Source organism: Prionailurus viverrinus, chromosome B3, assembly GCF_022837055.1.
Source record: "Prionailurus viverrinus isolate Anna chromosome B3, UM_Priviv_1.0, whole genome shotgun sequence".
Classification (NCBI taxonomy): domain Eukaryota; kingdom Metazoa; phylum Chordata; class Mammalia; order Carnivora; family Felidae; genus Prionailurus; species Prionailurus viverrinus.
This window is the reverse complement of record NC_062566.1, coordinates 40937501-40951512: the sequence shown is the minus strand read 5'-3', so window position 1 is coordinate 40951512 and position 14012 is coordinate 40937501. Positions and strand designations below refer to the sequence as shown.

General features: G+C 42.1%; 1 protein-coding gene and 1 non-coding gene across 2 annotated transcripts in view; one reads left to right on the top strand and one right to left on the bottom strand.

Annotated features, from left to right (window-relative positions):
- The window catches only part of MYO1E (myosin IE), a 211984-nt gene that overhangs the window by 27403 nt on the left and 170569 nt on the right, over nt 1-14012 (bottom strand). Inside the window, exon 23 of the mRNA XM_047863927.1 lies at nt 515-661. Within this exon, the coding sequence (XP_047719883.1) occupies nt 515-661 (147 nt within the window). The remainder of the gene's footprint in view (nt 1-514; nt 662-14012) is intronic.
- On the top strand, nt 8530-8635 carry LOC125169150 (U6 spliceosomal RNA). Its single transcript, XR_007153483.1, has one exon. It is a non-coding gene; the product is annotated as a U6 spliceosomal RNA (small nuclear RNA).

Sequence of the window (14012 nt, the reverse complement as noted above, 5' to 3'; positions counted from 1 at the left end):
TGTTTGTGGAGAACTGAGAGATGCCAGACACAAGATAGCCCATGTCTCCCCGGCACAGAAGGTGGTTATTACTTAATGAAATTTCATTCAACACTAGCAACCAAAACCCAAATAGATGGGAAATTCATCCACAACTCTAAAATGCCCAGCCAGTTTTTATTTTTCATACTGCTTATGGGCTTACATAACACAATTCCATAGTCTGCTTTTTTTTTTTAACTTACATTTTCTCATGTCATAAGGCAGAAAAATCCTAATTTTAAGTAGCTGTCCATATTACTTCACAAAAATGCAAAAGGGATCTTTCAAGGTCTGTAACATCCATCAGGACTGTCTTCTGTAGGCCCTAGGACTCTCTGGGGGAAATGGAGGCACACAGGGCTGGGCTTTTCTGAAGCCACTGAAGCCGGTCAGACCCCCTGCTCCACCCCACAAGCCTCCTCTCTTCTCAGCCTTGACTGCAGCAGGGAGATCAATTTTTACTCACAACTTTGGGCCCCAGATCCCCACTTACGTATTGCTAAATTTCAGAGGTAGTTGCTTCTGGGTTTTTTCCTCATAACGCTTTGCTAAGAGGCTTAAGAATTCAGTTTTGAAGACAGACTCAAGCAGACTGTCATACTCTTGCTCATGAAGAATGAAAATGTCATCCTGCATGGTACTGCAAAGAGATTGGAAAGACTTAATGAAAGTTGCACGTCTGTTTATTCCCTTAAAAAAATTCTGTAAGATAGCATTAGGTTTCTACAGTCTTTAAGTGATAAGCTTCAAAACAAAACACAACAGCTACAAATTACATAACAAAATTGCTGCAATCTGCTTTCGAAGGAAGCTTATAACCCACCAAAAGTATCATCAAAATAAATCTCCCACATGATTTTCAAAATCCGGAATTTAAGGACAATTTAGTCTGTATTAAAAAAGAAAAAACCACTTTCAAATTCAACTTCTACGTTCTTAGGATCATAAAAATCCCAACTGTTATGAATAGAATGTGGCTGAAAGTGAACAATTCCACTTAAGTGCCAAGTTAGTAGAATTTACAATATGGTTGTAGCTATTGTAATAAATCCTAACTTGAAGAATTGTAGCTCAGTTACCAAAAGGGAGGCCAACACCCTGGGCTTTGTAAGCACTTATTACGGGTCTTTGGGTATTGGGTCTCTGCTTAAACTGTGTGTCAAGAGCTGCTGAAGGCACAAACACACGAAACACAGACACACAAGACAGGTGGACCAACAGCAAGCAAGAACAAGCATCAACTTCAAGCTAATGAATTTCGTGGGACAGGGAGAGAACACACCTCTGTGGAAACTGCGTGTTTGTATAGGGTAGGGCTGTGGGCAAACTCAGGCCAGGAGGGAGAAAACATGAGATGCTGCAGGAAGACTGGAAGAGGCTGAGGCAAACCCAGTTCTGGGGAAAATGCTTACTGGTAGAGAGGATTGATTAGACTCAGTTCCATCTCCAAACCCAGCTAGACTTCATGGAAATTACAACACACATATAATTAAGAACTTTTATACTCCAGTTGTTAGAGGTATAGCTCAGTTGAAGGAGGCCACCAACCCCAAAGGTTCCATAACGTACACACAAAGACCTCCACCGGACCACCATTAAACTATCTAAGACACCCCTCTAAAGAATGACATTTCATCAAGGATAGTGTTTTTCCAGGTATTAAAAACAAAGCAAAGCTGTTTCAATGAACTGACCACAATAACATTTTAATCTCTCCAAGTGCAGGAAATGCCAACAACATGCTTGTTTGTTTTTTTTTTTTTAGTAACCAGAGCTGAGCTGTATCACACAGGGGCCTGCTCTCGGGACCCCAGGTACCGCTCCACCAATAGATTACAAACCCAGACGGGAAGGTGAGTATGGAGAAAGAACTAGGGCATAGAGAAGCTTTGAGATTAAATATTCTTCTTCCATGTAGACTCTGATCCATTTGAACTGCAACCCCCATGGTATCTCTGGGCAGTCCCATGAATATGATGAGGTCGGGGTAGACCAGAGGCAGTCTGAGCCTTCTGACTTCTTCGGGCAGCCAGAGCCTTGGTGGCTTGTCAGGAACCTTCTCTCTTTGGGCACAGAAGGAAGCTAACGACCTGTACCTGATTAAGTCAGTAGCTTTAGCCATAGCCTCTTCCAGGAACCTCAGCCCCTTAGTCTTCCTACATGAAAGGAGCTTGGTAATGTATAGGAGAGGAGAGATCTAAGGTAGGCCCACCACCCACCTATAATTTAAAGGCACAGGATGGCAGCATGCACAAACCACAGGGGAGAGATGAGTAAACTAGAAGCAACAAGACAACAGCACACTGAGAGGGAGCTTGGCCCTTCAAAGCCTGTTTAATGAGGATGAGTATGCCGAAGAGTTCTTCTTGGATGTGAAGTCAGAATACTTTACAGGCATTTTTGAACACATAATGGCCATTTAGGTGGAACCCTTGCTCATTATTACTACCTCAAGCCTTTGTTTTCAAACTTTCCTACATCACAACTAGTTTCCTTTATACTCTTGTTATAGTTGGGATATAGGTTTTTCTGTCATGATGAAGACTGTGGCAACTGGCGGTTTAAACATGATTGCATTTTTGTCTCTTGCTCGTCAAAAGCATTTGCAAAAGCAATTCAGGACCAACAGGACCATTCTACAGTGCCTGGGGGCTAGGCATTTACTCTTTCCTTTTACAGGTAGGACCCGGAAGTTGTACAAGTCACTTCTGCTCACACCCCATGGGCCAGCACTATGTCACATGGTTACACCTAGCTGCAAGGAAGCCTGGGAAATGCAGTCTGAGGGGAGGCTGTCAGCCATTCCTAGGTAAAGGAGAAAATAGGCATTGCAGGGCAGCTCACAATCTCTACTCTTTCTAAATCTCTACTTTTCTAAATGAGGAAATGGAATCTTTTCGTAAAGTCTGAGAATGTACCACAGACGGTCTAGCTACAACGCTACTATGATCTTCCTGTCTCTAGGCAGATGAAAAGTCTAGAATTATCATGATCAATTCACTTATGGCAATGCAGAACTCCACACAAAGGCACTTATGTAAACATCATTTGGAATTAATGAAAAAAAAAAAAACAAAAAAAACCCAAGAATCCTAGCGTCCTAGCCCAGGGCTAAGAAGACTGTTGCGTGAGGAAGGGAGTGGATGCAATAGGCAAAGAGCAAAACGAGAAGCCCCACTTTTCGGCGCGTGGGGTGAGAAACAAAACTCTGCTTGATGCAGAGCACTCCTGGGCATGTCTGGATGCGTCTGTTTGCCTGGCTGTACTTTTCGGCGGGACAGTGCTTATCCAACTGGGCTAAATGAGCCCAACGCAAGTAACCTTGAGTAGTTTAATGCGCTTAGGAGTTTCATTACCATAAAGAAAAAAGCAAGCAGGCCAAAACTTCAGGGCCAATTATCAGCAGGAGTCTGGAAATGAGAACAAGTGTTTGGACACTTTGACTTTAGCCCTCAAATTCAGAAACCCCTCCCTCCGGTGACCCAGGCAAGGGAGTCAGTGAAACCATCCTCAGGCCAGAGTTTTAAGTTCATTCGCCTCTCCTCAGCCCACGCTCCAGGGGCTAAAAACAAAGCTTTTACATTTATTTATTCTAAAAATTCAGACTTATCTTTGGACCTCACCCCTGTCTTATTCATATGCTCAAGCTGCAATTCCTTACAGATGTTTGATGTAGTCCCCTGTGCTGAAAGATCCTTTACTAGTCAGTCCCTGCTTTGGCTCTCTATTTGCTTTTTATCTCATCTTTGTGGCTTATTGTTATATTGCTGACAATACTAGAAAATCCTGTTTCACTCCCTTAACCAGTATCTCTTTCACAAAAAAATGTTCGTTACAAAACACTGAGTAAAGACTTAAAGGAGGTTCCCCCCACCCTTATGCTGAAAAGGCTATTTCCTAGGCCAGCCCTGCCTTTATTTAAACCTTTATACGTACTCCTTTTAGCAAACTGGAAAGTACAGAGGTAATTAAAGAAGAAAAAAAACCTGGGTGGCTCAGTCGGTTAAGTGTCTGGCTCAGGTCATGCTCTCATGGCTCATGAGTTCAAGCCCTGCATCAGGCTCTCTGCTGTCAGCACACAACCTGCTCAGGAGTCTCTATCTCCTCTCTCTTTGGCTCTCCTTTGCTTGCTTGCACACATGCTCTCCGTCTCTCTCTCTCTCTCTCTTTCAAAAATAAATAAACGTGAAGAAGGAGAAGAAAGTAAACCTTCTCCAGAATTCCACCATACACAGAAACCAGTGGCACCAGTTTTGGGGCAACCTGATTTCCCTGTAGTGCAGACACAGGCTGTGTCAAACCTAAACAAGGGTCTCCTAGCGAAGCTTCACAGACCCCCAGTGAGAAGGCTCATCGTGTCTTTTGTATCCCAGGAGTATCCTGTGTTAACATCTCCTAACACTTATAACCTGTATGGCAGGTTATATGGAAGGCCTACTCAGGTATTTGCTTCCATTCCAGAATGACAGGGAGCTCCTTGAGGCAGTGACTATGTTCACATTCACCTCCAAATTCCAGAGCTGAACAGAAGGTAGGGGTTCAGTCCAAAAACGCTGACAACGTCCAGGTTCCCAAATCCCCAAGGTTACATCAAGTCAAGATTTCAGTAATGTTTTGGGTCAGCTGCGCAGTGGTAAAGCAGGCTGTTCTTACTGCCAGGTTTAGCCAATTAGGCAATGCAACATTCTAGGCAAGAATGTTGCAACAAGAGAAACTGGAGCATCTCCCTAAAGCCCTCTTTCAGGTTGATCTTCCCATCACATAGTCATTTTGGAAAATCTACCGAACCAGACAGGGAGCCACGCAGTTTTCAGTCTTGGGCCTCTGGTGATCAGCTATTAAAATGACAAGGACTATTAGAAGCCTCATCAGAGGAGGGGCCAAGATGGCGGAACAGCATGAAGGTTTTTTTTGCGTCTCTCGTGGCTGAAATGTAGCCAGATTAACACTAACCCATCCTGCACACCTAGAAAACTGATTTGAGGATTAACACAACAATCTGCACAACCTGAACCACAGAACTCAGCAGGTACGCGGCGTGAAGAGGTGAACTGGGGGAGAGAGAAGCTGCGGAGGTCAGGGAGTTGTTTTTGCTTGTGGAGAGAGGACGGAGATGGGGAGAGAGTATGGGAAAAGCACCCCCACCACCACCAAAAGCAGCTGCAGACAAAGTGGAAAAGCGGAAACAGCCACAGAGACTGAACAAAAAAGGAAGAAAGGAGAAAGGAGAGGGTTTAAATTCCATTAAGACTCTATAAACAGGGGGAGCACAGAGTCTGCAACTCTTCAGCTCAATACCTAGTGGTGCTCTGGTGGGAAGGGCGAATCCCCAGTAGCAGAGTGGGGTCCAAGAGGTTCTCGGGCCACATGGGGAGAAGCAGTTCCCCTGCTGGGAGGACACCTGGTAGAGGCTGTGCGGCATCCCCACAGGCAAAGGTCCCAGCAGACTCCGGAGAACAACCACATTTACTAGTGCTGGAATAAGGACATTGAGGGTGAAGCCCGGAGCCAGATGTGTGTTGTGATTTTCCATAAACCTTGAAACTCTGCTGCTGGTACAAGATCGCATGAACTTTTTCTGGGCTGGGCTGGCCACAGTCTCTGGGCACCATCAGCAGTGCGGTCTCATGAACATTCCTGGGGGTGAGCCGGCACCTGGCCATTGCTTGGCGAGACCCTCCTCCAGAAGGTCTGAGCAGGCCAAAGCTGAAGTCCCTCAGAAGTGAGGGGCTGGGAAAAAGCCCTATTTGAGATAAAACTCAGGAGGCAGGTGCCGCCTGGCAGCTTGGTTACAGACAGTGTAGAAGTGGGGAGTGGATGGAAGCCAGAGAAAAAGCAAGGGTGCTCGATTGCCAGTCGTGGAGACCACAGAGTTCAAATACTAGAGACCGGGTAGCAGGGTGATGCCATTTTCACCCCTCCCGCATATGCACATACATGCCTACGAGTGCCATCCACAGCAATCCACCCCAGTAAGCTAAGCAGTGCCATCTATGGAGGACATAGCTGTTACACTAAGCCCTGCCCAACTGGGCCAACAGCACTCTTGACAAACACAAGTCTCTCTGCCTGCTTAGTTTACGGACTATAAAGTGCTTCATAGCTTGACTTCTATGAGAAACCAGATGTAATTTCAATCATACTCCATGCTGTTCGCTGGTCCTTTTATTCAATTTTTTTTTCTTTTCTTATTCTTGAATACAGAAAGAGAAAAAAAATCTACTTTTATTTTCCATTTTTATTAAAAAGACTTGTCAATTTTTTCTACTAGATTTTTTTACTTTTTTATAAATTCTTAAAATCCTATTTTACTTTCATCATTTCATTCTATTCTGTTTTATTGTATTCATTTTTTCAAATTTTCAAAGGTTTTCCTTTTTTTTTCTTTTCTTATCTTTCCCTTTTTTCTCTAATCTATCAAGCTTCTTTCAACAACCAGACCAAAACATACCTAGGATCTAGCATCCTTTATTTCTTTGTGTTGTTTTTAATTTTTAATTTTAATTTTTCTTACTTTATTAATTCCTTTTCTTCCTCAAAAATGACAACATGAAAGAATTCATCCCAAAAGAAAGAACAGAAAGAAATGACAGCTGAGGACTTAATCAAAGATACAAACAAGATGTCTGAATCAGAATTTAGAATCATGATAAAAATAAGAATACTAGCTGGGGTTGAAAATACATCAGAATCCCTTTCTGCGGAGATAAAAGAAGTAAAAGCTAGGGAGGATGAAATAAAAAATGCTATAACTGAGCCGCTATCTCGAATGGATGCCACAGCAGCAAGAATTGATGAGGCAGAGCAAACTTACGAAGAATACTGAAGCAGAAAAAAAGAGCAAAACTAAGGCAAAAAAGCACAAAATAAAAATTAGAGAACTCAGTGACTCATTAAAAAGGAATAACATGAGAATGATAGGGGTCCCAGAAGATGAAGAGAGAAAAAAAGGGGTAGAAAATTTATGTGAACAAATCATAGCAGAAATCATTCCTAACCTGGGGAAAGACACCGACATTGAAATCCAGGAAGCACAGAGGACTGCCATTACATTTAACAAAAACCGACCAGCAACAAGGCATAACATAGTCAAATTCACAAAATACTCAGGCAAGGAAAGAATCATGAAAGCAGCAAGGGAAAAAAAGTCCTTAACCTACAAGGGAAGACAGATCAGGTTTGCAGCAGACCTATCCACAGAAACTTGGCAGACCAGAAGGGAGTGGCAGGATATATTCAATGTGCTGAATCGGAAAAATATGCAGCCAAGAATTCTTCATCCAGCAAGGCTGTCATTCAAAACAGAAGAGATAAAAAGTTTCCCAGACAAACAAAAATTAAAGTAGTTCATGACCACTAAACCAGCCCTGCAAGAAATTTTAAGGGGGACTCTCTGAAGGGAGAAGAGATGAAAACAAAAAAAACAAAAACAGAAACAAAAAGACCAAAAGCAACAAAGAACCAGAGAACACTACCAGAAATTCCAACTCTCCAATTTATTAGCAACATAATGGCAATAAATTCCTATCTTTCAGTACTCACTCCAAATGTCAATGGACTCAACGCTCCATTCAAAAGACATAGGGTAACAGAAGGGATAAGAAAACAAAATCCATCTATATGCTGTTTACAAGAGACCCATTTTAGACCTAAAGACACCCTCAGATTGAAAATAACGGGATGGAGAACCATCTATCATGCTAATGGTCACCAAAAGAGAGCTGGAGTAGCAATATTTATATCAGATGATCTAGATTTTAAAATGGACTTAGGGGTGCCTGGGTGGCTCAGTCAGTTGGGCATCCAACTTCAGCTCAGGTCATCATCTCACAGTTCGTGGGCTCGAGCCCCACTTCGGGCTCTGTGCTAACAGCCCAGAGAGTGGGGCCTGCTTCATATTTTGTGTCTCCCTCTCTCTCTGCCCCTCCCTTGCTCTCTATCTCTCAAAAATAAATAAATGTCAAAAAAATTTTTGTTTTAAATAAAGACTATAACAAGAGATGAAGAAGGGCATTATATCATAATTAAGGGGTCTATCCATGAAGAAGACCTAACAATTGTAAACATTTATGCTCCAAATGTTGAGGAACCCAAATATATAAATCAATTAATCACAAACAAAAAGAAATTCATTGATAATAATACCATAATAGTAGAGAACTTCAACATCCCACTTACAACAATGGGCAGATCATCTAAACAGAAAATCAACATGGAAGCAATGGCTTTGAGTGACACATTGGACAGGATGGACTTAACATATATTCGGAACATTTTATCCTAAAGCAGCAGAATACACATTCTTCTTCAGTGCCCATGGAACATTCTCCAGAACAGATCACATAGTGGGACACATATCAGCCCTCAACAAGTACAAAAAGACTGAGATCATACTGTGCATATTTTCAGGCCACAATGCTATGAAACTCGCAATCAACCACAAGAGAAAATTTGGAAAGATAACAAATACTTGGGGACTAAAGAACATCCTACTAAAGAATGCATGGGGTGCTCACTTCAGCGGCACGTATACTAAAATTGGAATGATACAGAGAACATTAGCATGGCCCTGCACAAGGATGACACACAAATTCATGAAGTGTCCCATATTAAAACAAAACAAAAAAAAAAGAATGGGCTAACCAAGAAATTAAAGACAAAATTAAAAAGTACATGAGGGCAATGAAAATGATAACACCACAGCCCAAAACTTCTGGCATGCAGCAGAGGCAGTCATAAAAGTATATAGCAATGTAGGCCTTCTTAAAGAAGGAAGAAAGCCCTCAAATACACAACCTAACCTCACACCTCAAAGAGCTGGAAAAAGAACAGCAAATAAAACCCCAAACCAGCAGAAGACAGGATAACAATGATTAGAGCAGAAATCAGTGTGATCGAAACAAAAACACAAAAACAAAAACAAACAGACAAATAAAACAGCAGAACAACAATGAAACCAGCTGGTTCTTTGAAAGAATTAACAAAATTGATAAACCCCTAGCCAGTTTGATCAAAAACAAAAAAGAAAGGACCCAAATAAATAAAATCAAGAATGAAAGAGGAGAGATCACAACCAACACTGCAGAAATAAAAACAATAAGAGAATATTATGAGCAATTACACACCAATAAAATGGGCAATCTGGAAGAAATGGACACATTCCTAGAAAAATATAAACTACCAAAACCGAAACAGGAAGAAATAGAAAATCTGAACAGACCCATAACCAGTAAAGAAATCAAAACTCTCCCCAAAAAACAAGAGTCTAGGGCTGGATGGCTTTCCAGGGGACTTCTACCAAACATTTAAAGAAGAGTTCACACCTATTCTCTTGAAGCTGTTCCAAAAAATAGAAATGGGAGGCAAACTTAAAAACTCTTTCTATGAAGCCAGCATTACCTTGATTCCAAAACCAGACAAAGACTACACTAAAAAGGAGAACTATAGATCAATTTCCCTGATGAACATGGATACAAAAATCTTCCACAAGATACTAGCCAACCAGATCCACGAATAATTCTTCTTCCACAAAGAATTATTCACCACAACCAAGTGGGATTTATAGCTGGGATCCAGGGCTGGTTCAATATCCACAAAACAATCAATGTGATGCATCACATCAATAAAACAAAGGACAAGAACCACATGATCCTCTCAATAGATGCAGAGAAGCATTTGACAAAGTACAGCACCCTTTCTTGATAAAAACTCTCAAGAAAGTAGGGATAGAAGGATCACACCTCAAGATCATAAAAGCCATATATGAAAGACCCACTGCTAATATCATCCTCAATGGGAAAAAACTGAGAGCTTTCCCCTTAAGGTCAGGAACAAGACAGGGATGTCCACTCTCACCACTGTTATTCAACATAGTATTGGAAGTCTTAGCCTCAGCAGTCAGACAACACAAAGGAACAAAAGGCATCCAAATTGGCCAGGAGGAGGTCAAAATTTCACTCTTTGCAGATGGCATGATACTCTATATGGAAAACCCAAAAGATTCCACCAAAAAACCTGCTAGAACTGATCCATGAATTCAGCAAAGTGGCAGGATATAAAACCAAAGCACAGGATCGGTTGTATTCCTATGCGCCAATAATGAAGCAACAGAAAGAGAAATCAAGGAATCAATCCCATTTACAATTGCACCAAAAACTTTAAAATACCTAGGAATAAACATAACCAAAGAGGTGAAAAACCTATACACTGAAAACTATAGAAAGCTTATGAGAGAAATTGAAGAAGACACACAGACAAAAAATGGACAAATATTCCATGCTCCTGGATAGGAAGAACAAATATTGCTAAAATGTTAATACTACCCAAAGCAATCTACATAGTCAATGCAGTACCTATCAAAATAACACCAGCATTCTTCACAGAGCTAGAACAAACAATCCTAAAATTTGTATGGAACCAGAAAAGACCTCGAATAGCCAAAGCAATCTTGAAAAAGAAAACAAAAGCAGGAAGCATCACAATCCCAGACTTCAAGCTATACTACAAAGCTGTAATCATCGAGACAGTACAGTACTGGCACAAGAACAGACACTCAGATCAATGGAACAGAATAGAGAACCCAGAAATGGACTCACAAACGTATGGCCAACCAATCTTTGACAAAGCAGGAAAGAATATCCAATGGAATAAAGACAGTCTCTTCAGCAAGTGGTGCTGGAAAACTGGACAGTGACATGCAGAAAAATGAACCTGCACCACTTTCTTACCATACACAAAAATAAACTCAAAATGGATGAAAGACCTAAACGTAAGACAGGAAGCCATCAAAATCCTCGAGGAGAAAGCAGGCAAAAACCTCTTTGATCTTGGCTGCAGCAACTTCTTACTCAACACGTCTCTGGAGGCAAGGGAAACAAAAGCAAAAATGAACTATGGGACCTCATCAAAATAAAAAGCTTCTGCACAGCGAAGGAAACAATCAGCAAAACTAAAAGGAAACCGACAGAGTGGGAGAAGATATTTGCTAACGACATATCAGATAAAGGGTTAGTATCCAAAATCTATAGAGAATTTATCAAACTCAACACCCAAAAAACAAATAATCCAGTGACAAAATGGACAAAAGACACGAATAGGTATTTCTCCAAGAAGACATCCAGATGGTGAACAGACGCACGAAAAAATGCTCAACATCACTCACCATCAGGGAAATACAAATCAAAACCACAATGAGATACCACCTCACACCTGTCAGAATGGCTAACAGTAACAACTCGGGCAACAACAGATGTTGGTGAGGATGCGGAGAAAGAGGATCTCTTTTGCACTGCTGATGGGAATGCAAACTGGTGTAGCCACTCTGGAAAACAGTATGAAGGTTCCTCGAAAAATTAAAAATAGAACTACCCTACAACCCAGCAATTGCACTAGGAGGTATTTATACAAGGGATATAGGTATGTTGTTTCAAAGGGGCACATGCACCCCAATGTTTACAGCAGCACTACTGACAACAAAGTATGGAACGAGTCCAAATGTCCATCAACAGAGGAATGGCTAAGGAAGATGTGGTATGTATATACGATCGAGTATTACTTGACAATGACAAATAATGAAATGTTGCCATTTGCAACTACATGGATGGAACTAGAGAGTATTATGCTAAGCGAAATTAGTCAGAGAAAAGATATCATACAACTTCACTCATATGAGCACTTTAAGATACAAAACAGATAAACCTAAAGGAAGGGAAGCAAAAATAATATAAAAACAGGGAGGGGGACAAAACATAAAAGACTTAAATATAGAGAACAAACAGAGGGTTGCTGGGTGGGTTGTGGGAGGGGGGATAGTCTAAATGGGCAAGGGGCATTAAGGAATCTACTCCTGAATCACTGTTGCACCATATGCTAACTAACTTAAATATAAATTAAACAATAAATAAATTAAAAAAAAATAACAACCTTATCAGACAGAGCCCCAATTATGAGATTTGATGGTACCAATCTCATTACCTACAATGGGAAAGCAAAGAACACAGGCTCTTACACCTGAGCTATTGGGACTAGCCTATATGTTTTTCTTTAGCTTAAATTTTCTTTCCTAGTCTTAAAAATTTTTTTTAATGTTTTTTAATTTTTGAGAGAGAGAGAGAGAGAGACAGATGGTGAGCGGGGGAGGGTCAGAGAGAGAGGGAGACACAGAATCCAAAGAAGGCTCCAGGCTCTGAGCTGTCAGCACAGAGCACGATGAGGGGCTTGAACCCACGAACCATAAGATCATGACTTGAGCCAAAGTCAGACGCTTAACTGACTGAGCCACCCAGGCGCCCCTAAAATTTTCTTTTAAGATTTTATTTTTAAGTAGCCTCTACATCCAACATGGGGCTTGAACTCATGACACTGAGATCAAGAGTCCCATGCTCTACCAACTGAGCCTGCCAGGAGTCCCAGACAAAGCCTCTTTAGACCAAAATAACCGCAACACCGAGATCACACCTAAGAGATGAACACTAAACCCTTCATATCAAATATTTGGTCATGCTCTCATTTCCCAAACTGTTGCATAGTTGTTTTTGCATGGTTGGTTGGTTTGCTTGGGAGCTACGAGCCCATTTTGCTTTCCCGGTGGTTATAAGAGTTAGAGGTGGTCCAGAAGACCAAGTTTATGGGCACGGTGATGGTCTTAACTAGGAGAAACCATGGGGCAGTCACTGCAGCCAGAGTCAAGCACTAAGCCTCACAGTGTTCAGCACACATACACACAATACAACTTTTTCCCTGAAGTGCAAGACGTCTGTTAAAATCCTTCTCTATACCAGTGTTGAAATATTTTGAGAACACACACACAAACACACACACACACACACACACACACACACACACACACACACACACACGCCTGGTGGTCTGGTACCACAATCCACTTCTACCCTGGTTTTGATTCTGCACATACCATCACCCATGTGGTGGCATTCCTCACTCAGATTACTGGCCTAACCCGGTAGTTGAAGGAAATGAGGGAACAGTATGAATCTTGGTGAGGGTGAGGCTCAGTGACTGCAACATGCACAGATCACAAGTTACAATGACTCAGACTCTTTTCTCTCCCCGGAGCCAGAACAACTTTTGGGCTAAGCACCTCATTTCATTACATCCTCTAACAAGGAAAGGCCATAAGGGAGCACATGTCCAGACCATGAGGAAGCAGCAGCAGAAGTTGGTTTTAGCATGAGACACTGCAGCCCCAGAGGCTGTGAGACAAGACAATACAGAAGGAAAAGATTTGAGGGGGGATATCCCACACCTTGATAAACCTCAAGGCCTAGACAAAAAGGATGGTGTCAAAGTGCCTTATATAAATGGAGACATATGATTATTTATGATCAAGCACCGCCTGAGTGGTCTGAAGGCTGAAGACACAGGCGTGGCAATAACAACAGGAAGCATAATAATCACTCTCAGAGTAACGAGCACATGTGCCCGGAGCTATGATTCCCTGGCATTCAGCCACTGCCCCTGTCAAGAGAACACAGCAGGTTTAGGCGAACCCTGCTTAGCCCAGGGGTGGCTTTTCCCCATGCAAGGAAAAAAAGAAGCTTCCTGGTGGGTTCCTTGGAACAACAAGGGCAGCCTCAGCGCCCAGCTCGCCAGGAAGTGTGGCCGGCAGGCTGCCCAGCTCAGGCTGTGGCCCAGCTGGTGAGGTGAATGCTCAGGAAGATCTTCTGGAAACCGGAGAGTGCCTGGAACTCTTGCTTGAAATCCACGGCACTGAGACCCACCTGAGGTGGGGTTTGCCAGAAAGGCTGCTGATGGACTCCTCTGCTTACAAGTTTCCCCCACATCCTGAGCTGCGGTGTTTTAAACCCTTGACCTCACAGCACCACCTGGCCCTTTATCAGGAAAACTGGGAACAGAGAGAATCAGAAACCACCGTGACATAGGCAAGAATGGACACAACTTTGAAATCTGTTTTGGATTATCACACTGGAGCCAGGATTTCCAGCCGGGTGGATAGGATGCCTGAGCACACA